General features: G+C 37.4%; 1 protein-coding gene across 1 annotated transcript in view; it reads left to right on the top strand.

Annotated features, from left to right (window-relative positions):
- The window catches only part of EXOC4 (exocyst complex component 4), an 813300-nt gene that overhangs the window by 68662 nt on the left and 720603 nt on the right, over positions 1 to 24035 (top strand). The window contains exon 6 of the mRNA XM_068549476.1: positions 23284 to 23527. Within this exon, the coding sequence (XP_068405577.1) occupies positions 23284 to 23527 (244 nt within the window). The remainder of the gene's footprint in view (positions 1 to 23283; positions 23528 to 24035) is intronic.

Raw genomic sequence — 24035 nt, forward strand, 5'->3', positions numbered from 1 at the left:
TTTTTTTTTAATTTATTTTTGGCTGCGTTGGGTCTTGATTGCTGCACGCGGGCTTTCTCTAGTTGCAGCGAGTGGGGGGGCTAGTCTTCGTTGCGGTGCGCGGGCTTCTCATTGTGGTGGCTTCTCTTGTTGCGGAGCACGGGCTCTAGGCGCGCGGGCTTCGGTAGTTGTGGCACATGGGCTTAGTTGCTCCGCGGCATGTGGGATCTTCCTGGACCAGGGCTCGAACCCATGTCCCCTGCATTGGCAGGCAGATTCTTAATCACTGGGCCACCAGGGAAGTCCCTGAGAGGTGTTCTTATCATAGTTTACATGTTATACCTTGCAAGATACATTACATTATTCAACTGATGCAGCAGTCCTACAAGGTAGTTGGGACAGGTACTGTTGTCATTATCATTAAGATTATTATATTTATATGACATATTTAAGTGTATTATCAGGTGTTTAAGTTATCCTAAAAGTTGTATGGAATTATATATATCTATGCATCATCTAATTAAAAAATAAAACATTTAATTACAAAATGCAAAATCAAGGCACAGATTGGCAGAAGCAAGCAACCCATTAAGAGGAAAATGATTAGCATCCACTTAATTTTCTCACATAATAATGAAGAAAAGCAATGGCATAATAAAGAACTGGGCAAATAACGTGCAATTCACAGAAGAGTCTATATACATGGAAAGATTGGCATTTATCTGACAGACGTTAAGTATTCAGAATATATAAAGAATCCCTATAAATCAATGAAACAAGCAAGTAGAAAAATAGGCAAAAATATGAACAGGCAGTTTGCATAAGAGGACAACTATGCTAGTAAATATATGAAAAACTGCTTATACTCCAGTTAATCAAGTGTTATTTTTAAAACTCATTTTACAAATGTGGAAACTGAATCCAGGGAGGTTGAGTGATTGGTCCAGGTTCAACCAAGATTGTAATTGTTGGAGGCTGGCCTCATGCTGTCCTCACTCTGAATATGTAAAAGATGTATTTTGCAAGCCTTTTTTCTATTATTCTCATCAGTCACAGTATTTTGTAATATACAGGGAAACTAAAGTCTAATTTAGAAACAGTAATTCAACTATAACTTAGGTAGAAGGATGGGCGAAGTGTGGAGAAAAGCCAATAATCACAGTAAAATGTTGGTTTAAGCTTTTGGATTCCCAGTATGTCTTTTTATTTGGCAAATTGCCTTTGGAACGTTTTGACTGAGCAGTTACTCCCAAGGTACACAGGCATTTCATTGTGGCTTCTTTATTCATTTTATTCACACTCCTGCTGGGATTGCTGTGAATATAACTATAATGAAATTGGACTTCTAACTCCCTTTCTTTCTGGAACCAGCATAGGTTAAGCAATAAAACTTAAAGAGATCACAAATGAAATGATTTTTTTTTTCTTTTGCTGCTGTTTTCTTGATGTGTGTTTTATTTCATCAAACCTTGTTCTGAGACTTGATATTTATCTTAAGAATTTTGGGTTTGATATTTAAAAAATTCTCTTTACATGTATTGGGAGCTATGAATCCTAACATAAAAGGAGATGAAGTTTCTCTTTTTGGAACTCAAATGCCTAGAATAGTGAAGATCTGATTCTCCAGAATCTTGACACCTTTTGAGTTACTTCTGTCCTCAGGACAGGACCTCCCTTGGTATTTTTTTTTGTAATTAATTAATTAATTTATTTTTGGCTGCATTGGGTCTTTGTTACTGCGTGTGGGCTTTCTCTAGTTGCGGCGAGCAGGGGCTACTCTTCGTTGCTGTGCGCGGGCTTCTCACTGCGGTGGCTTCTCTTGTAGTGGAGCATGGGCTCTAGGCACGCGGGCTTCAGTAGTTGCGGCAGGCGGGCTCAGTAGTTGTGGCTCGCGGACTCTAGAGCTCAGGCTCAGTAGTTTTGGTGCATGGGCTTAGTTGCTCCGCTGCATGTGGGATCTTCCTGGACCAAGGCTCAAACCCGTGTCCCCTGCATTGGCAGGCAGATTCTTTTTTTTTTTTTTTTTTTTTTTGTAATATTTATGGACTATCCATATTCTTTTTTTTTTTTTTTTAATTTATTTATGGCTGTATTGGGTCTTCGTTTTTGTGCGAGGGCTTTCTCTAGTTGTGGCAAGCGGGGGCCACTCTTCATCGCGGTGCACGGGCCTCTCACTATCTCGGCCTCTCTTGTTGCGGAGCACAGGCTCCAGACGCGCAGGCTCAGTAGTTGTGGCTCACGGGCCTAGTTGCTCCGCGGCATGTGGGATCTTCCCAGACCAGGGCTCGAACCCGTGTCCCCTGCATTGGCAGGCAGATTCTCAACCACTGCACCACCAGGGAAGCCCGGCAGGCAGATTCTTAACCACTGAGCCACCAGGGAAGTTCCCTCCCTTACTATTTTAAATCAACTGTTTCTGAAGTATTCTTGCATTTGCTCTTATTAAATATCTTTGACTTCTGTGATTGGTCAAAAGTAGAGTTGAGGAATATATACAAGGGAGACAAAATAGAACTAATAGTTCAAATGTTTCTAAATGTAAAAATGAAGCAAGACCAGAGTTTATTTTGTGAAAAATATTAATTTTTAATATATAAAAATGTATTTAATAATATAGTTTATAAATATGAATAAATACTGTATAACATATACACATATATAAATATATAGACCCAGAATTTTTTTTCCTGTTCATCTTTTTTTTTCTAGCAATTTTGCTGAATTATTTTTTAAAAATTAGAAGAGTATATTTGAAAAATATATTTGTATATCTTCCTGGATTTTGTATGTAAACAGTTATAATGTCTTAGTTGATGTCCTCAACTAATGTCTTAGTTGATGTCCTTTTGTCTTTATTTCTTAAAAATGTAAGTTACTTTTCCCCCCTTACTTTTCTCTCTGTTAATTTTTCCGTAGCAGGAAAACCTGCAGTACAAAGTTGAATAGCAGAGGCAATAGTGGGTCTTGCCTTTAATGGAAATGCCTCTAAAATGTCACCATTCAGTATGATGTTTACTCCTCATTTTTGACCAGTTATTTACTCTTACACTGCGTAGGAAGCTATAGATGCTATTTTTTTCTTTTTTGGTACCTACTGTGCTATAGAGATATTTAAAAAAATCTCAACCATCTATTCTTCTTTCAAATGCAGTACATGTTCCAAGCTATGATTCTTGCCTGCAGCAATTATTAGGTCTTTGGCCAAGTTGTAGTTTTCTTCTGTCATTCTTTATACATTTACTATTTGGAAATTCCTGTGATGAAGGACGACCACTTCTGCATTTATTTATTCATTAATTACATCAGTAAGAATTCATGGATATTTATCTTGTTCTGTGAGTTATAATCAGTTGCCATCGTTATTTTGTTGCTTAATTTGTCCCAGTTTTGGCCACTGGTAGCTCATTCAGCTTGCTTCCTGTGTCCTTCCAATATGTCACCATCATTTATTGGAGACTTCCTTACATTCTGTTAGCTCAAGACATTTCAGGCTCACTTTTACTTTCCCTATCCTAGCCTTGGAATTAACCATTAGAGAATGAGCTCTGGTTTCTTTTATAAGTGAATGATACCTAGTAGCCAAGATCTGTGTTCTACTTGTAGTCATTGCTACTGATGTGTCATTACTGTAGTCCCTCTTAGATGACAGAACTAGGAAATAAATAAATAAATAAATTCATGTTTGTGTGTGTGTACACTTCTTTTTTATTTATTTGCACAATCCTAGCATACACATGATACAATCTCAGGATTGCTAACCCATGAAAAACAACTCATGTCCCAGTGAAAATCAGATTTATTAATTTGAGTACAGTATTTGTGTACAGTTCTATTTGCATACACAAGGCTTCTGGTACGTGGTCAAAACAGTCAAAATTCAAAGTTACTTAGGCTAGTTCTTTTCTCCCCTAATTCATTCAGTATGGCTATTTATTTGTAATACACTTAGATTCATTTCTTTCTATTGATATTTGTATTTTATTTGGTTCCCCCCAGATCCTGGTTGATTTCCATTTATTTATTTGGGGGTGGCATATGAAACATTATTATGTTCTAAGTATCAGAATTATATAAACAGATATGCCGACTTGTCACCTGCCTTTCTCTTTTATCCTATTCCCAAGTCTCCTATTCCTTCTGTTCTGTTTCTACCCATTCTGTATAGTTAATCAATCTCATTAGTTTCTGGTTTATCCTTCTTGTGTTTTTTTGCACAAAAAAGAAGATATATGTATCTTTTCTTCTACCTCTCTTTCTTCCATTAAGGATAGGATACTCTCTTAAACTTTGCTTTTCTTCACTTTATAATATATCCTGGAAATCACTCCACATCAGTTCATAAAGATTTGTTTTTACACTTGCATAGTACTCCATTGTGTTGATTTACCATAGTTCAGTTACTCTCTTATGTATGGATATGTAGGTTGTTTTTAATATTTTGCCATTACAAGCAATGATGCATGACTATGTATTTTCATATTGTTGGAGGTATATCATTAGGGTAACTATCTAGAAGAGGGATAGCTAAGTGAAAAGATAAGCCCATGTGTAGTTTTTTAAGGTATTGACAGTTCTTCAGAAGAGTTGTACCAGTTTGCATTCTCACTACCAGTGTGTGAGTCATTGTTTTCCGCACAGCTTTGCCAACAGAATGTATGGCCATATTTTAAAATTTTTGCCAATTTGATAGGTGAAAATGGTTATCACAATATTGTGTAATTTGCATTTCTCTAAGAGTTTGTTTGAACAATTTTTCTTATATTTAAGATCCATTTTTATAATTTTTTTGTGAATTATCATTATAGTCATCCCTTGGTATCTGCAGGGGATTGGTTCCAGGACCCCCTGAGGACACCAAAATCCTTGGATGATCAAGTTCCTAATATAAAATGAATTTGCATATAACCTATGTACATTCTCTCATATACTTTAAATCATTTCTAGACTATTTATAATACCTAATATATTGTAAAGGCTATGTAAATAGTTGTAGATACCTTGTAAATCCTATGTAAATAGTTGCCAGCATGCATCTAAATTCAAGTTTTGCTTTTGGGAACTTCTTGGAATTTTTTTTCCCCCCAATATTTTCTATCCATGGTTGGTTGAATCTGTGGATGTGGAACTCACAGATAAGGAGGGCTGACTTGTTCATCTTTTATCCATTTTTAAATTTTATTTTTAATCTATTAATCTATTAATCTATTTTTAATCTATTAATCTATTAATATACGTTAATGGATTTTAAAAAAATTTCTCTATGGAGTATTGAATTCTGTTTGCTAATATTTTATTTAGGATTTTTGCATGGATGTTCATGAGTAATAATGACCCAAATCGTACGATTCAAATCGTACTAGATTTTGGTTTCAATGTAATAATTTGCTTCATAAAAGGAATTAGGACATTTTTCTTCATTTTCAATGCTCTGGAACAATTGATGGAGCATTGGAATTATCTGGTGTTTGAAGATTTAGGAATTTCCCTGTGGAACCTTTTGGATCTGGTACTTAATATTTTTACTTTCATTCTTTAATAATTTTCGGTTTCATCAATGTAAATTGTTCTCTAAACATTCTGTTTCTAATGGGATCAATTGTAATAATCTGTATTTCTCTAGGAAATTATTAATTTCATTTATTCAGTTTTATTTACATAGAGGTCTATAAAGTATTTTTTTATGGTTTTGAAATTTTCTTTTGTTTCCTTTTTGTCATTTATCTTTAATTTATGCTGTCTCCCTTTTCTTCTTGATCAAAGTAGCTAATGGTTTGTCTATTGTGTTAGTTTTTTTTTCCTCCCCAGAAATAACCAGGATTTTGATTTATTGATTAGGTCTATTGTTTCTCTGTCCTCTACCTCATTATTTTCTGCTTCTATCTTTATTCTTTCCTTCTTCATGCTTTATTTTGGTTTATTTTTTTCCTGCACTAGAGATTGAAGTCATGTATTTTAATTCATTCATTTTTACTGATAAAAGTATTTAGTGATATGAATTGTTCTCTCGTTACTGCTTTAAATGTATCCCATAGACTCTTATCATTTACAAAAATTTACTTCAGTTTTCATTTCCCCTTTCATCCAAGTGTTTTCAATAAAAGAATTTTAAATTTAAAGATGAAAGGGTCTGGGGCTTCCCTGGTGGTGCAGTGGTTGAGAGTCTGCCTGCCAACGCAGGGGACACGGGTTCGCGCCCTGGCCTGGGAGGATCCCACATGCCGCGGAGCAGCTAGGCCCGTGAGCCACGACTGCTTATTAGCCTGCGCGTCTGGAGCCTGTGCTCCGCAAGAAGAGAGGCCACAATGGTGAGAGGCCCGCGCACCGCGATGAGGAGTAGCCCCCGCTTGCCGCAACTACGGGAAGCCCTGGCGCAGAGACGAGGACCCAACATAGTAATCAATCGATCAATAAATAAATCTTAAAAAAAAAAAAAAAAGATGAAAGGGTCTTTTGTGTTGTTTTGTTTTTAATATTTTCTAGCTTTATTGTGCTGAATTCAGTGTTGCTTATAATATTTCTGCTTTATAGAACTTATGACATTTTCTTTGTGACTTAATATATTATCAATTTTTTTTTTTTAAATATCCCAGGGGTACTTGAGAAGAAGATGCATTTTCCGTTATCAGGTGTAGAGTTTGCTACATATTCATGAAATTCACCTTATTTAATTATGTTGTTTAGGTCTTCTATCTCCATTCTTATTTTTAGTGTTGTTCTTCTCTGTCTGTTTCCATCACCTATAGTTTTTGTTTAAAAACAGTGATTTCTGTTTTTTGGTATATGAATAGTCATAAGTGTTGTAGTTTCGTTGTGAATTGTGCTTTTTGGCATTAGAAACTGCCTTTCATTGCTGTGGTTAATGCTTTTTGACTGGCATACTGTTCATTCTATATTTTTAGCCTTTCTAAATTGGCTTTAATATGTGTACAGCATATATAGTTTGGCCTTGCTTTGTAAGCCAAATTGAAAATTTTTTTTAATAGATGAGTTGAATCCATTGATATATATTGATATGACTGATGTCTTCTCTCTCAACTGTATCATAGTATTTTGTAAATATGTGTATTATGTATGCTATGTTTTTTTCTCTCTGAGATGTGTGTTCTTTGTTCTTTAACTTATGCAGAAGTTTTTTGTTTAGGACAGTTTTTATCCCCTGGTGGTTGTCTTTTAATGTATACCTTTAAAAAATGCTCTTAGCCTTATTTTTTTGTTAAACCTTTACTCTCAGATTTCTCTGTTTTTATTGATTATCCTTTAATTCCCATCTGTTGCCTAGATAACAAACAATAAACTCACTCTATTTTCCTCTTTCTCTCTCTAATGCCATTTTTTTAGTTGCATACTTTTACTTTTTTCACAACATACTACTTTTGCTTAGTTTTCTTCCACACTTTTGTTTTTGTATTAAATCTACATTTAAGTATTCTAAATGTTCATCATTAGACTTTTTGTTGAAGTTTCCTAGTCATCTCTTGATTGGATGAAGTTCATTACCTAAAAAATTCCTCAAGAAGTGGTCATGGGTGCAGAGTTCTTTTATTTGAAAACTTTTTTTTTTTTTCCTTTCCCTGTAGCCTTGATACTTAAAGGACAAATTGGGTATATGAATTCTTTGGTTTACACTTTCAATTATTGAATTTTTTTTACAAAATGCTATTTTATTGTTGTTTTCCTTTGAGTGCTTTAGGAAAATTCTGATGCCTAATTTTTTTTTTCCCCTGTAAGTTCCTTGATTCTGTAGACCTTAAGGATTTTTTAATCTTAGGAACTTAATAGTTTTAGTAGGATATGTCTTGAAGTTTTGATTTTTTTTTTTTTTGGCATTAATTTTCCAAGATACCCAATGGGCTATTGTTTCATTTTGTACATTCATTATTTTTTTATTTTTCCCAATTTTTCTTGGTTTACAATTTTAAGTGTTCTGCTGTTTGCTTTCCCTCTTTATCACTGCTATTTTTTCTTCTCCTGTCTTCCATTTCTACTGCTTTCTCTTTCGTCTTTTCATTTCTTCTTCTTCTTTTTTTTTTTAATCTCCTCTTTATCCTCTACTTTGGTTCCCTGCATTTCCTCAGTATCCTTTATAAATTATTCATTTCAGTTTATTCTGCCATAGGTATTTTGTATTTTATTCTTCATATCTGAGATAATTTTGTCTTTTTCTTCCATCTCTTTCCTGAGTTTGGTAAGTTTTCTTTTCACACTTTGCTTTTGATTGTCCATGTCTGTCATAATTTTTGGATTTTTGACTTAAGGTGGCTTTTCATATTCCCAAATTCTTGTTTGAGTATATTAATTCCACGTGGAGTGTCATCTTCTAGTTTTCTTGTCCTTCATGGTTGTTCTGTTGGATGAAATTTTCCTCTGTTGATGTGTGTTGGGTTTTTTTTTTTTGGTAGTACTCTCATGAGAATGTGTTCATTGTTTTTTCTGTTTATTTTTATGATATTGGGATGTTTTGAGGATTCCTAGCTCATTGGCTCGCTCTTCTGTTATTATAGCAAATTCCAGATACTTTAGCTGACTTTTTGTTTTGGCAGAGGGGGAAGCTTGTTTGTTCTCTGAATTTTGACTCTCCTGTTTCTCTTTTTGCTTCTTTATCCCTTCATCATCCAATAGCCAAAGGGGATTTATCTCTTCCTTTCTGTCTTATTTCTCTCTCAGGGGCTGTGTATTTTCAAACACTGCTCTTTCAAATTGTGTCTGCTTTTAAGTCCCTATAGTCCATGCTGTGATCTGCTTGGATACTTTTTTAGTATTTTGAAACTTAGGGTGGACTTTGTCTTTCTAAAACTGATGGTTTTAGATCAATCTTAGGCTCATCACTAACTCCCTTTGAATTAATCTCTTCATCATAGTTTTTCACAGTCTACCTTTGCTTATAACAAAGCCTTGTGGCCTAGCAGGGGTGGGGCAGGAGCATGAGATATTACTTCCTGGGATTAGGTGGGGTATTTTTTCTTATTTTTATTTACAGTTATTTTGAATTTGGGGCAATTTCTGTCTTTAGGTTATCCCGAAGGCATAGTTTTTATGAGTTTTGTTTATTCTTCTTGTTGTTCTATGTTGGTTTTGGAGGAAATGTTGAGAAATGGGGATCTAAGCCACCACCCTTGTCTTCAGCAACCCTGGAGTTCCTAAAGCTAGAATTTTTAAAAATACATTTTTTTACTTTTGGGAGTTTGTCTTGATGTCATATTATCTCATTAATAGGGACAATTCTATTGATAATGTTATCTCCACTTTACAGATGAAGAAATTGAGGTCCAGCAAGATTTAATAACTTGAGAGACATTCCACAACTAGAAAGTGGTAGACATGATAATTAGATCTAAAGTGATGCCAAGTTCTTGTTCTTTCTACATACTATCTCCCTGGGCAATTGAACGTACAAACTCATACGTTAACAACTACCACAGTCTAATACATTTTAGGGAATATTAATATAAACTGTCAATTTATTCATCTGTTCCTTGTCTTTTATCCTGTGTCCCTGTTATATTTCTAGTAGCCTCTTCTCCATTGGTTGCTACTCCTTGACCTACAAAGGTGCTTCCTCCTTGCGCTAGGTGATACAATGCACATTAAGTACTGTCCCAAGGAAAATTGGTTCAATAGATGTTAGTTTTGTTTGTTTTTATCCTAATAGAGTATTCCATTCTGCATTCTCCCCAATCAAACATGCCGTCATTTCCCCCTTAGCCCAGTTTCACTATGGAAGGATCAGTGTACATTCATTGTGTTTTCAAAACTCACTGCAGTGTGAGGTTCCATCCTGCTGAATTGAAACTATCCCTGTGCTGAGGCTGTAAAATCTCCTAGCTCAATGTAAATGATCGCCCCACGTAGCAGCTGGCAACAGCTTTTGGCAGTCTCCTTTCAGGATTGGGGTGTAATTTAATCTGCACCTTAGGCGTGCTTAGTTGACATTTGAAGTACCTTAATCAGGAATGCATACTCTAGGGGTAGTTACTTAACATTTGAAAGCCCCTAATCAAGATTCTATACTCCAGAGGCAACCAGTGCATCAGATACTGCTCTCTCAATCTGCACCAGTGGGTGTGTTAATTAGAATAAAAGATGTTAGAGGTAATTTTTCATTGGTGAACGGAATGGTATTTAAGATAAGTAGTTGACCAAGTCCCTCCACTGGGACGTAAATGGAGGATAAGGATTTGATGAGGCCAGTAGCCTACCACTGTAGGTCTAGAGCTTGTTTGGCCCTGTGCTTGCAGCCTTTGATGGAGGATTTTGTCAGCTCACCTGGCCAGTGGAGGATGTTAAGTCTCTATAACCCTACGTGGGCCAAATCCTGCTTGACTGCCTGCTTCTCCACCCAGAGCTCATTGCACACACACTCTGGCTCGACTTGTTTGCATTTCTTGTCCACAGACATGTTATTCTCAATTTTGAGCCCACTATTTCTTTTTAATTTCTTAATTTATATTTTATGTATAATTGTGTTTTGAGCAGATTGGATATCTCAAGTATGAATTTACAGTGCCATTTTGATCAGAAGCATAAGAATTATTTTTAAGTGGTAACTTTCTTATTTTCTACTTGAGAATACTGACAGTGTTCTGAGGCCAGGCTCCCATCTGTGGGGGCAGCATTGTGAATGTGTAATTCTCTGGATATTTTATGGTCTAATTAAGCTTGGTAATTTTTTGAAGGTTCTTTCTTATATTGAATTCTGTTCAATAGTGGCAGACAGTTCTCCTCTTAAATAAGAATAATGATTTTGAACACAACATGTAAATTAAGTTCTATAGATTGAAATCATTTATATGAACTTTACATAATTTATGTCCTATGCATAGTGTAAGGAGTGATGTCTATAGGAGTTTATAGTAAACACTACTATTATCTCTTACACTTTAATTGACATGTATAAATATAAATGATAAATGAAATAAAATAGCAAATTTAATAAAAATTTAAGTGTATTACCAGGGCCCTTATCTTCTGCAGTTTGATGACATATGTGTATAGGCATGGCATGTGTTACTGATCTTCTTACCAAACATACTGAGAAAAGAAAGCAGCCAGGGACTAGTCTAGATTGCTTTCCATATTCACTGGGAAACAAAAAGGTAGCTTTCTTTTATAAGATACTTAGCTGCATAAATGGATTATTCACCTTGCTTATCTGTTATGAAATGGGCTTTTATAATATAGGTATACATAATTAGCTATAAGCCTTGGAGCTAGAGATATCCAGAGTTAAACCCTAGTTAATGGAATCAGGGAATTACAGAGCTTGAAAAGACATTAGATAGCATCTACTTAATCCTTTCATGACTACCAAAGTGTCCTAGTTAAACCCTCCTTCCATGGTTCCACATGGACATGATTTATATCCACTTAGGCATATATGTCTGTACAGATATATACCGATCTGTCTGCCTTATCTGTCTGATGTATCTGTTTATCTGTCTAGGAATATGTGTGTGTGTATAAAAGAAACAATTGGGACCAATAGCATTTTAGTAGAAATAATTGGTTAAAAACATCAGAGTCTTAACAGTGCTAAATGTTAACATTTAGCACTGTCCTGTCAGTGAAAATCTTCAAAACCAAGTTGAAGAAATCGTCACTTGATAAGGTCCTCAGCAAAAATAAAAAAGAGAATTGGGAGGGACTTCCCTGGTCGCGCAGTGGTTAAGAATCTGCCTGACAATGCAGGGGACACAGGTTAGAGCCCTGGTCTGAGAAGATCCTACATGCCGTAGAGCAACTAAGCCCGTGCGCCACAACTAGTGAACCTGCGCTCTAAAGCCTGTGTGCCACAGCTACTGAAGCCTGCGCGCCTAGAGCCTGTGCTCCGCAACAAGAGAAGCCACCACAATGAGAAGGCCATGCACTGCAACGAAGAGTAGTCCCCACTCGCTGCAACTAGAGAAAGCCTGGGCACAGCAAAGAAAACCCAAGGCAGCGAAAATAAATAAATAAATAAATAAATAAACAAACTTATTTAAAAAAAATAAGAGAATTGGGAAAGAAAGTAAAGTATTTATAATTTTAAAGTGTTCTAAAACCTACACGTTGAGTACCTAGTATAACAATAGAGATACATACAAGAGAATGATTTAGGGTTTATTAGTTTGGAAAGATGTATATTTTGTGCTAATGGTTGTGTGAGGCCTTACTGAATTTCAGCTAAATTATTTTTATACAAGGCTTTTTCCTTAAAACACCAATAATTCTATCTGACCTCACAGGCTTTTTGTGGTTATCAGACTAGTCTTCATGGTTGATTATATTCTTCTTTTTTTTAACATCTTTATTGGAGTATAATTGCTTTAAAGTGTTGTGTTAGTTTCTGCTGTATAACAGTGAATCACCTATACATATACATATATCCCAATATCCCCTCCCTCTTGGGTCTCCCTCCCACCCTCCTATCCCACCCCTCTAAGTGGTGATAAAGCACCTGGCTGATCGCCCTGTGCTGTGTGGCTGCTTTCCACTAGCTATGTTTTTTAAAAAATTTATTTATTTATATATTTATTTTTATTTTTGGCTGTATTGGGTCTTTGTTTCTGTATGAGGGCTTTCTCCAGTTGCGGCAAGCGGGGACCATTCTTCATCGCGGTGTGTGGGCCTCTCACTATCGCGGCCTCTCTTGTTGTGGAGCACAGGCTCCAGACGTGCAGGCTCAGTAGTTGTGGCTCATGGGCCTAGTTGCTCCGCGGCATGTGGGATCTTCCCAGACCAGGGCTTGAACCCGTATCCCCTGCATTGGCAGGCAGATTCTCAACCACTGCACCATCAGGGAAGCCCTACATATCTGTTTTACATTTGGTAGTGTATATATGTCAGTGCCACTCTCTCAGGTCGTCCCAGCTTCCCCTTCCCCTTCCTCATGTGCTCAAGTCCATTCTCTACGTCTGCGTCTTTATTCCTGTCCTGCCCCTAGGTTCTTCAGAACCACTTTTTTTTTTTTGGATTCCACATATGTGTTAGCATACGGTATTTGTTTTTCTCTTTCTAACTTACTTCACTTTGTATGAAAGACTCTGGGGCCATCCACCTCACTACAAATAACTCAATTCCGTTTCTTTTTATGGCTGAGTAATATTCCATTGTATATATGTGCCACATCTTCTTTATCCATTCATCTGTTGATGGACACTTTGGTTGCTTCCATGTCCTGACTATTGTAAATAGAGCTGCAATGAACATTTTGGTACATGACTCTTTTTGAATTATGGTTTTCTCAGGGTATATGCCCAGTAGTGGGATTGCTGGTCGTATGGTAGTTCTATTTTTAGTTTTTTAAGGAACCTCCATACTGTTCTCCATAGTGGCTGTATCAATTTTTATTCCCACCCACAGTGTTTGAGGGTTCCCTTATCTCCACACCCTCTCCAGCACTTATAGTTTGTAAATTTTTTAATAATGGCCATTCAGTCTGGTGTGAGGTGATACCTCATTGTAGTTTTGATTTGCATTTCTCCAATGATTAGTGATATTGAGCATCCTTTTGTGTGTGTTGGCAATCTGTATATCTTCTTTGGAGAAATGTCTATTTAGGTCTTCTGCCCATTTTTGGATTGGGTTCTTTGTTTTTTAAAATTGAGCTGCTTGTATATTTTGGAGATTAATCCTTTGTCAGTTGCTTCATTTGCAAATAGTTTCTCCCATTCTGAGGGTTGTCTTTTCATCTTGTTTATGGTTTCATTTGCTGTGCAGAAGCTTTTAAGTTTCATTAGGTCCCATTTGTTTATTTTTGTTTTTATTTCCATTTCTCTAGGAGGTGGGTCAAAAAGGATCTTGCTGTGATTTATGTCAAAGAGTGTTCTGCCTATGTTTTCCTCTAAGAATTTTATAGTTTCTGGCCTTACAGTTAGGTCTTTAATCCATTTTGAGTTTATTTTTGTGTATGGTGTTAGGTAGTGTTCTAATTTCATTCTTTTACATGTAGCTGTCCAGTTTTCCCAGCACCACTTATTGAAGGGGCTCTCTTTTCTCCATCGTATATTCTTGCCTCCTTTATCAAAGATAAGGTGGCCATATGTACGTGTGTTTATCTCTGGGCTTTCTATCCTGTTCCATTGATCTATATTTCTGTTTTTGTGCCAGTACCAAACTGTCTTGATTACTGTAGCTTTGTAGTATAGTCTGAAGTCAGGGAGCCTCATTTCTTCAGGTCCATTTTTCTTTCTCAAGATTGCTTTAGCTATTCGGAGTCTTTTGTGTTCCCATACAAATTGTGCTATTTCCTGTTCTAGTTCTGTGAAAAATGCCATTGGTAGTTTGATAGGGATTGCATTGAATCTACAGATTGCTTTGGGTAGTATAGTCATTTTCACAATGTTGATTCTTCCAATCCAAGAACATGGTATATTTCTCCTTCTTTAATTTCTTTCATCAGTGTCTTATAGTTTCCTGCATACAGGTCTGTTGTCTCCTTAGGTAGGTTTATTCCTAGGTATTTTATTCTTTTTGTTGCAGTGGTAAATGGGCGTTTTTCCTTAATTTCTCTTTCAGATTTTTCATCATTAGTGTATAGGAATGCAAGAGATTTCTGTGCATTAATTTTGTATCCTGCTACTTTACCAAATCCATTGTTTAGCTCTAGTAGTTTTCTGGTAGCATCTTTAGGATTCTCTGTGTATAGTATCATGTCATCTGTAAGCAGTGACAGTTTTACTTCTTTTCTGATTTTGATTCCTTTTCTTTTTCTTCTCTGATTGCTGTGGCTAAAACTTCCAAAGCTATGTTGAATAACAGTGGTGAGAGTGGACAACCTTGTCTTGTTCCTGATCTTAGTGGAAATGGTTTCAGTTTTTCACCATTGAGAACAATGTTGGCTGTGGGTTTGTCATATATGGCCTTTATTATGTTGAGGTAAGTTCTCTTCATGCCTACTTTTGGAAGGTTTTTATCATAAATGGGTGTTGAATTTTGTCGAAAGCTTTTTCTGCATCTATTGAGATTATCATATGGTTTTTATCCTTCAGTTTGTTAATATTTTGTATCACATTAATTGATTTGCGTATATTGAAGAATCCTTGCATTCCTGGGATAAACCCCACTTGATCATGGTGTATGATCCTTTTAATCTGCTCTTGGATTCTGTTTGCTAGTGTTTTCTGGAGGATTTTTGCATCTATGTTCATCAGTGATATTGGCCTGTAGTTTTCTTTTTTTGTGACATCTTTGTCTGGTTTTGGTATCAGGGTGATGGTGGCCTCGTAGAATGAGTTTGGGAGTGTTCCTTCTGCTGCTATATTTTGGAACAGTTTGAGAAGGATAGGTGTTAGTTCTTCTCTAAATGGTTGATAGAATTCGTCTGTGAAGCCATCTGGTCCTGGGCTTTTGTTTGTTGGGAGATTTTTAATCACAGTTTCAATTTCAGTGCTTGTGATTTGTCTGCTTATATTTTCTGTTTCTTCCTGGTTCAGTCTGAGAAGGTTGTGCTTTTCTAAGAATTTGTCCATTTCTTCCAGGTTGTCCATTTTATTGGCATAAATTTGCTTGTAGTAATCTCTCATGATCCTTTGTATTTCTGCAGTGTCAGTTGTTACTTCTCCTTTTTCATTTCTAATTCTGTTGATTTGAGTCTTCTCCCTTATTTTCTTGATGAGTCTGGCTAATGGTTTATCAATTTTGTTTATCTTTTCAAAGAACCAGATTTTAGTTTTACTGATCTTTGCTGTCGTTTCCTTCTTTGCTTTTTCATTTATTTCTGATCTGATCTTTATGATTTTTTTTTCCTTCTGCTAACTTTGGGTTTCTTTTGTTCTTCTTTCTCTAAATGCTTTAGGTGTAAAGTCAGGTGGTTTATTTGAGATGTTACTTGTTTCTTGGGGTAGAACTGTATTGCTGTAAAATTCCCTCTTAGCACTGCTTTTTCTGCATCCCATAGGTATTGAGTCGTCGTGTTTTCATTGTCATTTGTTTCTAGTTATTTTTGTTTTCCTCTTTGATTTCTTCAGTGATCTCTTGGTTATTTAGTAGTGTATTGCTTATCCTCCATGTGTTTGTATTTTTTACGGTTTTTTTTTTTTGAATTGAAAGAATTTGTCTATTTTGCAATGAACCAGGTATTATACATACTTGAATAGACAGAAAAATATGACTTTCAAAATATAAATAAAACACAGTGTTCCAGTAGGAAATAAATATAATTCAATAAAATGGCACTGTTTTAGAAATCAATCATAAGGAATAAACAGACAGAAATGCAGACAAATATGTGTATATAGTAATGTTGTTTGCTCGAACAAATATTAAACTAAATGTTCAACAGTGAGGAAATTGTTAAATATACTATGACATACTATGCAGATCTTTAAAGTTACATTTGTTTTTTTTAATCACATTTTCTTTTAATTCAAACAGAAAGGCACAAAAATTATAATCATCCTCATCAGTTCACTCAGTCCCATGTAATTAATCTTTTTTTCATCTTGAGCTTTTGTTAGCGCTTTATGAATTCATCAGTTTTCCATTAGAGTTCTAAAAATGCTTATTCATTCAGTTCAGCAATATAGTCAGTTATCAGAAACCTGTACTTGTCAGAGTCTTTTCCATGAATTCCTTGAAGATGAAATCCTTTTATAGGAACATTTTTGCAAAAGCATCAGAGTACACCCAGAACTGTCTGTAAATGACAAAAGACTTAAAAATGACCACGGTTAAAGATTTGATGAAAGTTCATAATAATGCAGTTGATGAGGAAATTTAGTTATTTCTGAGATATACATTTTAAAGTAATAACTAGAATTATGACTTATAACATTATACCAGAACATATAAGATTTTTAGGAATTTCATGTAATGTCTGAAACATTTACATTAACATATTTCCATACAAATAACCCAAAGAAAGTTTAGTATTCGTTTTTGTTTTTATGTTGAATTTTATTTATTTTTTTATACAGGAGGTTCTTATTAGTCATCAGTTTTATACACATCAGTGTATACATGTCAATCCCAATCACCCAGTTCAGCACACCACCATCCCCACCCACCCCCCCCCCCCGCAGTTTTCCCCCCTTGGTGTCCATACGTTTGTTCTCTACATCTGTGTCTCAACTTCTGCCCTGCAAACCGGTTCATCTGTACTATTTTTCTATGTTCCACATACATGCGTTAATATACGATATTTGTTTTTCTCTTTCTGACTTACTTCACTCTGTATGACAGTCTCTAGATCCAACCACGTCTCAACAATTGACTCAATTTCGTTCCTTTTTATGGCTGAGTAATATTCCATTGTATATATGTACCACAACTTCTTTATCCATTCATCTGTCGATGGGCATTTAGGTTGCTTCCATGACCTGATTATTGTAAATAGTGCTGCAGTGAACATTGGGGTGCATGTGTCTTTTTGAATTATAGTTTTCTCTGGGTATATGCCCAGTAGTGAGATTGCTGGATCATATGGTAATTCTATTTTTATTTTATTTTATTTTTTTAATTCCTTTATTTTTATTATTTATTTATTTATTCATTTATTTTTGGCTGTGTTGGGTCTTCGTTTCTGTGCGAGGGCTTTCTCTAGTTGCGGTATGCGGGGACCACTCTTCATCGCAGCGTGCGGGCCTCTCACTATCGCAGCCTCTTTTGTTGCAGAGCACAAGCTCCAGACGTGCAGGCTCAGTAGTTGTGGCTCACGGGCCTAGTTGCTCCGCGGCATGTGGGATCTTCCCAGACCAGGGCTCGAACCTGTGTCCCCTGCATTGGCAGGCAGATTCTCAACCACTGTGCCACCAGGGAAGCCCTATTTTTAGTTTTTTAAGGAACCTCCATACTGTTCTTCATAGTGGCTGTATCAATTTCCATTTCCACCAACAGTGCAAGAGGGTTCCCTTTTCTGCACACCGTCTCCAGCATTTGTTGTTTGTAGATTTTCTGATGATGCCCATTCTATCTGGTGTGAGGTGGTCCTGTAACTGATATCTAGTCTCATAGCGTTGTGGTCGGAAAAGATAGTTGATATGATTTCAATTTTCTTAAATTTACCAAGGCTTGATTTGTGACCCAAGATATGATCTATCCTGGAGAATGTTCCATGAGTACTTGAGAAGGAAGTGTGTTCTGTTGTTTTGGGATGGAATGTCCTGTAAATATCAGTTAAGTCCATCTTGTTTAATGTGTCATTTAAAGCTTGTGTTTCCTTATTTTTTTACATTTTGGATGATCTGTCCATTGGTGAAAGTGGGGTGTTAAAGTCCCCTGCTATTATTGTGTTACTGTCGATTTCCCTTTTTATGGCTGTTAGCATTTGCCTTGTGTATTGAGGTGCTCCTATGTTGGGTGCATAAATATTTTGCAGTTGTTTTATCTTCTTGTTGGATTGATCCCTTGATCATTATGTAGTGTCCTTCTTTGTCTCTTGTAGTAGTCTTTATTTTAAAGTCTATTTTGTCTGATATGAGAATTGCTACTCCAGCTTTGTTTTGATTCCCATTTGCATGGAATATCTTTTTCCATCCCCTCACTTTCAGTCTGTATGTGTCCCTAGGTCTGAAGTGGGTCTCTTGTAGACAGCATATATACGGGTCTTGTTTTTGTATCCATTCAGCCAGTCTGTGTGTTTTGGTTGGAGCATTTAATCCACTTACACTTAAGGTAATTATAGATATGTATGTTTCTTTTACCATTTTCTTAATTGTTTTGGGTTTGTTTTTGTAGGTCTTTTTCTTCTCTTGTGTTTCCTGCCTAGAACAGTTTCTTTAGCATTTGTTGTAAAGCTGGTTTGGTGGTGCTGAATTCTCTTAGCTTTTGCTTGTCTGTAAGGGTTTGAATTTCTCCGTCGAATCTGAATGAGATCCTTGCTGGGTAGAGTAATCTTGGTTGTAGGTTTTTCCCTTTCATCACTTTAAATATATCCTGCCACTCCCTTCTGGCTTGCAGAGTTTCTGCTGAAAGATCAGCTGTTAGCCTTCTGGGGATTCCCTTGTATGTTATTTGTTGTTTTCCCTTGCTGCTTTTAATATTTTTTCTTTGTATTTAATTTTTGATAGTTTGATTAATATGTGTATTAGTGTGTTTCTCCTTGGATTTATCCTGTATGGGACTCTGTGCTTCCTGGACTTGATTGACTATTTGCTTTCTCATATTAGGGACGTTTTCAACTATAATCCCTTCAAATATTTTCTCAGTCCCTTTCTTTTTCTCTTCTTCTTCTGGGACCCCTATAATTCAAATGTTGGTGCGTTTAAAATCCCAGAGGTCTCTGAGACTGTCCTCAATTGTTTTCATTCTTTTTTCTTTATTCTGCTCTGCGTTAGTTATTTCCACTATTTGATCTTCCAGGTCACTTATCCGTACTTCTGCCTCAGTTATTCTGCTATTGATCCCTTCTACAGAATTTTTAGTTTCATTTATTGTGTTGTTCATCATTGTTTGCTCTTTAGCTCTTCTAGGTCCTTGTTAAACAGTTCTTGTATTTTCTCCATTCTAGTTCCAAGATTTTGGATCATTTTTACTGTAATTAGTCTGAATTCTTATTCAGGTAGGCTGCCTATTTCCTCTTCATTTGTTTGGTCTGGTTGGCTTTTACCTTGCTCCGTCATCTGCTGTGTGTTTTTCTGTCTTCTCATTTTGCTTAATGTACTGTGTTTGGGGTCTCCTTTTCGCAGGCTGCAGGTTTGTACTTCCCATTTTTTGGTGTCTGCCCCCGTGGGTAAGGTTGGTTCAGTGGGTTGTGTAGGCTTCCTGGTGGAGGGGACTGGTGCCTGTGTTCTGGTGGATGAGGCTGGATCTTGTCTTTCTGGTGGGCAGGACCACGTCAGGTGCTGTGTTTTGGGGTGTCTGTGAACTTATTATGATTTTAGGCAGCCTGTCTGCTAATGGGTGGGGTTGTGTTCCTATCTTGCTAGTTGTTTGGCATAGGGTGTCCAGCACTGTAGCCTGCTGGTCGTTGAGTGGAGCTGGATCTTAGCATTGAGATGGAGATCTCTGGGAGAGCTCTCCCCTATTGATATTACATGGAGCCGGGAGGTCTCTGGTGGTCCAGTGTCCTGAACTCGGCTCTTCCACCTCAGAGGCTCAGGCCTGACACCCCGCTGGAGCGTGAAGACCCTATCAACCACACAGCTCAGAGGAAAAGGGAGAAAAAAAAGAAAGATAGGAAAAAATAAAATAAATTAAGTTATTAAAATAAAAAATAAAAAAATATTATTAAAATAAAAAAATTAAAAAAGTAATGAAAAATAGAGCAACCAAACTAATAAACAAATCCACCAATGATAACGGGTGCTAAATACTATACTAAGTTAAATATAAAAATCGGAAACTAGTAAGTTGCATACAGCAAACCCCAAGTCTACAATTGCTCCTGAAGTCCACTGCCTCAGTTTTGGGATGATTTGTTGTCTATTCAGGTATTCCACAGATGCAAGGTACGTCAAGTTGATCATGGATATGTAATCCGCTCCTCCTGAGGCTGCTGGGAGAGATTTCCCTTTCTCTTCTTTGTTCACACAGCTCCTGGGGTTCAGCTTTGGATTTGGCCCCACCTCTGCATGTAGGTCGCCCTCTGGCATGTGTTCTTCACCCAGACAGGAGGGGGTTAAAGGAGCGGCTGATTCGGGGGCTCTTGCTCACTCAGGCCAGGGGGAGGGAGGGGTCCGGAATGCGGGGCGAGTCTGCGGCGGCAGAGGCCAGCATGACATTGCACAAGCCTGAGGCGTGCCATGTGTTCTACTTGGGAAGTTGTCCCTGGATCATGGGACCCTGGCAGTGGCGGGCTGCACAGGCTCCCAGGAGGGGAGGTGTGGATAGTGACCTGTGCTTGCATGCAAGCTTCTTGGTGGCTGCAGTAGCAGCCTTAGCGTTTCATGCCTGTCTCTGGTGTACAGTCTGATACCTGCGGCTTGAGCCCGTCTCTGAAGTTTGTTTAGGTGGTGCTCTGAATCCCCTCTCCTCGCCCACCCCGCAACAATGGTGTCTTGACTCCTAGGCACTTCCAGACTTTTTCCCGGGCTCCCTCCTGGTTAGCTGTGGTGCACTAGTCCCCTTCAGGCTGAGTTCACGCAGCCAACCCCAGTCTTCTCCCTGGGATCTGAACTCCGAAGCCCGAGCCTCAGCTCTATATTATTTTTTTAAATTGCCTTTTAATTTTCAGCTGGTATAAGTGAAATAGGTAATATAAATTAATTAATACTGGCTCTGTTCAGTGTTTATGCTCTAGGAGATTTTGGGAGACAAACAGAAAGATAAGGTTGTAAACAAATGTGCCATTTGGGGCTGTGATATTTTATTTTTCATACCTTGCTTATTTGTTATTTTTTAATAGGCTATCATATTAGTGTGCATATAAGTAGCAGTACGCCACTTAATCTAGGGGCTTATTGATTTCAACTACTTGTACCTCATTACCCAAGCACTCTTGCAGCAGGTGTCTGAGATGTTTAGGTGGCCCTTTGCATGTGTCCTGTCTGTGATTCATATGTGCTCTTTTGTCAAGATCATTTTTGTCCCAGCTTAATTTCTATTACTTTCTTGCCTGCCTAAAGCTCTGCTTATAGTTTTGTTTCATTTTCCCCCTCTGCCATGCTGAATTTAGATGGCTCCCTGGCTGCTAAGTACTTTGCTGCTGTTGAGGTTGGTTTTGCAGCATGGAGTGATTCTATGGCCTGAGGTGTCTAGCTCTTCATATGTAAAACAAAACCAGTAACTAAAATGTCTGTTATTGGAATGTCACGTCTGGAAATATCAATGACTTTTTTCGACTTGCCTTCAGAATTGTCATGTCAGTTTAGAGGCTTTAAGCCTTCTTGGTTCTACGCCCAGTTTGCTACTATTAAGATATTTAAAATTAAATATGGTATCATCAAATGCCCCCTACACTGTGAAGGAAACCATATGGATTTGGTCATTCTGTGTGCTTCTCTCTTGTGGGTTTCAGGGGTCTAGTGAGTTGAAGTAAGGCAGCAGAATTATGCATAAATCTGTAGAGGACTTATTCACTTAAGAACAAATTTGTGTAAGTAACTATATCATGGGTGTCATTAAATGAACATTAAATGTTCGTACTTAAGTGCATTTTATGAGTTGCGAGCAAAAAAGATTGAGAATAGCCTACATGTCATCTGAAGCAGAGGTTTCAGAGACTTTATACAGTGGTTAGAAGGACTTATTGCATATACTGGGATATTTTCATTCTTCCTTAAATAAGTAGATTTCAAAACACTCCAGTGGTGTTAAACAACTTGGAGTGGTTTGTGTAGTATAGTTGAGCTTGAATCTACTAAAGAATGTATATGTTCTTTCAGGATATCACATTTTAAAAACCTTTCAGTTGTTCAGAGGAGTGGAGGAGAGGGGAGGTTGGGGACAACTTCGTTAGGGTCCATCTTCAGGCTTGTATTCACTTTGGCTTTTGTCTGTCTTAATCCAGCCGTTTGTAAAATGAGAGAATTATTTTGGGGCCAGAGGTTTTCAACCTGTAGTTCTTTTGGTAGTTGTGGAAACCCCTGAAGTCATATGAGAAGTTTTGTGTATATCCATGTTAGTTTGAGGGAAAGGCCTATGGTTTTCAGTAGGTGACAGAAGTCTCAGATCCCAGTTCTGCCCTCTCCCCAACTCCCGCAGGGGTTAAGAACCACCGTTAGAAGCTGTTTCTTTCATTCCGAAACCAGATGGTTTGGATGAAAGCTGTAGTCTAAACATCTGCAGAGACTTTTGACATATAATACTACTCAGAAAACTTCCATGGTTTAGCAAGACCTGTCTTCAATAGATAGTGATGTTTTGGTGGACATGTTTTTAAAGAAAAATAGAATGTTGTTCTTTGGTATTTATGAAATACTCTTCATTACTGTTTTCCTCAGTCTTGTCTCACTTGTACATATTATTTTTCCTTTCTTTTTCTTCATCTCTCTTATTGGTTATAATTTTAACTTATTTACCTTTTCTTTTCCACATGTGTGTATAATGTCTTTTTATCAAGCTACTTATCTTTAACTAATAAATAGGAATTTTAGACTATGGTCTGGCTCTTTGGAATTCTCCTGCAGCACCAAGTATGGCATTTTATAAACAGTGAATGTTAATAAATGACTCATTGTAGAAGTGGTAGTCTATGGAAAAATTTCTGTGGAGATTTGCTTACTTTTAATTGCTTCTCTCTCTTATTAATTGACGGGTATAATATGAGGAACATAACTGTTTTTTTGTATGTGTGTGATTCTTAGATAGTTACTGTGTAAGTATAATTTAATTTCAAATTTAATTGAAAAACCTCTCTGATTCCTTTAAGGGAATGATTGCATTTTTTTAGACCCATTCTGTTTTTCTATTTGGTGATAGAATCTGTGGCTATTTATTAATTTTTTACAGTGAAGGAGATAAACCTTCAGGACATCAAGGAGGATTTGGAGTTGGATCCAGAGGAGAACAGCACCCTTTTTATGGGCATCCTCATCAAGGGGCTGGCCAAACTGAAGAAGATCCCAGAGACAGTTAAGGCGATCAAAGAACGCTTGGAGCAGGAGCTGAAGCAAATTGTGAAGAGGTCTACAACCCAGGTGGCTGACAGTGGTTATCAGAGGGGAGAGAACCTCACGGCTGAGAACCAACCAAGGTAGGTGGGGGTGTGGTTTGTGTGTGTTTTTTTTGTTTTTTGTTTTTTGGCTGCGTTGGGTCTTCACTGCTGCGTGCAGGCTTTCTCTAGTTTAGGCGAGCAGAGGCTGCTCTTTGTTGCAGTGCACGGGCTTCTCATTGTGGTGGCTTCTGTTGTTGCGGAGTGTGGAGTCTAGGCACGTGGGCTCAGTAGTTGCATTCTGTGGGCCCTAGAGTGCACGGGCTTCAGTAGTTGTGGCATGTGGGCTCAGTAGTTGTGGCGTGTGGGCTCAGTAGTGGTGGCATGCTGGACTCTAAGGCACGTGGGCTTCAGTAGTTGTGGTGTGCGGTCTCAGTAGTTGTGGCGCACGGGCTTAGTTGCTCCGCGGATGTGGGATCTTCCCGGACCAGGGATCCAACCTGTGTCCCCTGCGTTGGCAGGCGGATTCTTAACCACTGTGCCACCAGGGAAGTCCCATGGTTTGTGTTTTTGATAATTGTATTTACCTTTTCTAGGGTGGGTGGGGTAA

This window comes from Eschrichtius robustus, chromosome 8 (genome assembly GCF_028021215.1).
Source record: "Eschrichtius robustus isolate mEscRob2 chromosome 8, mEscRob2.pri, whole genome shotgun sequence".
NCBI lineage: Eukaryota > Metazoa > Chordata > Mammalia > Artiodactyla > Eschrichtiidae > Eschrichtius > Eschrichtius robustus.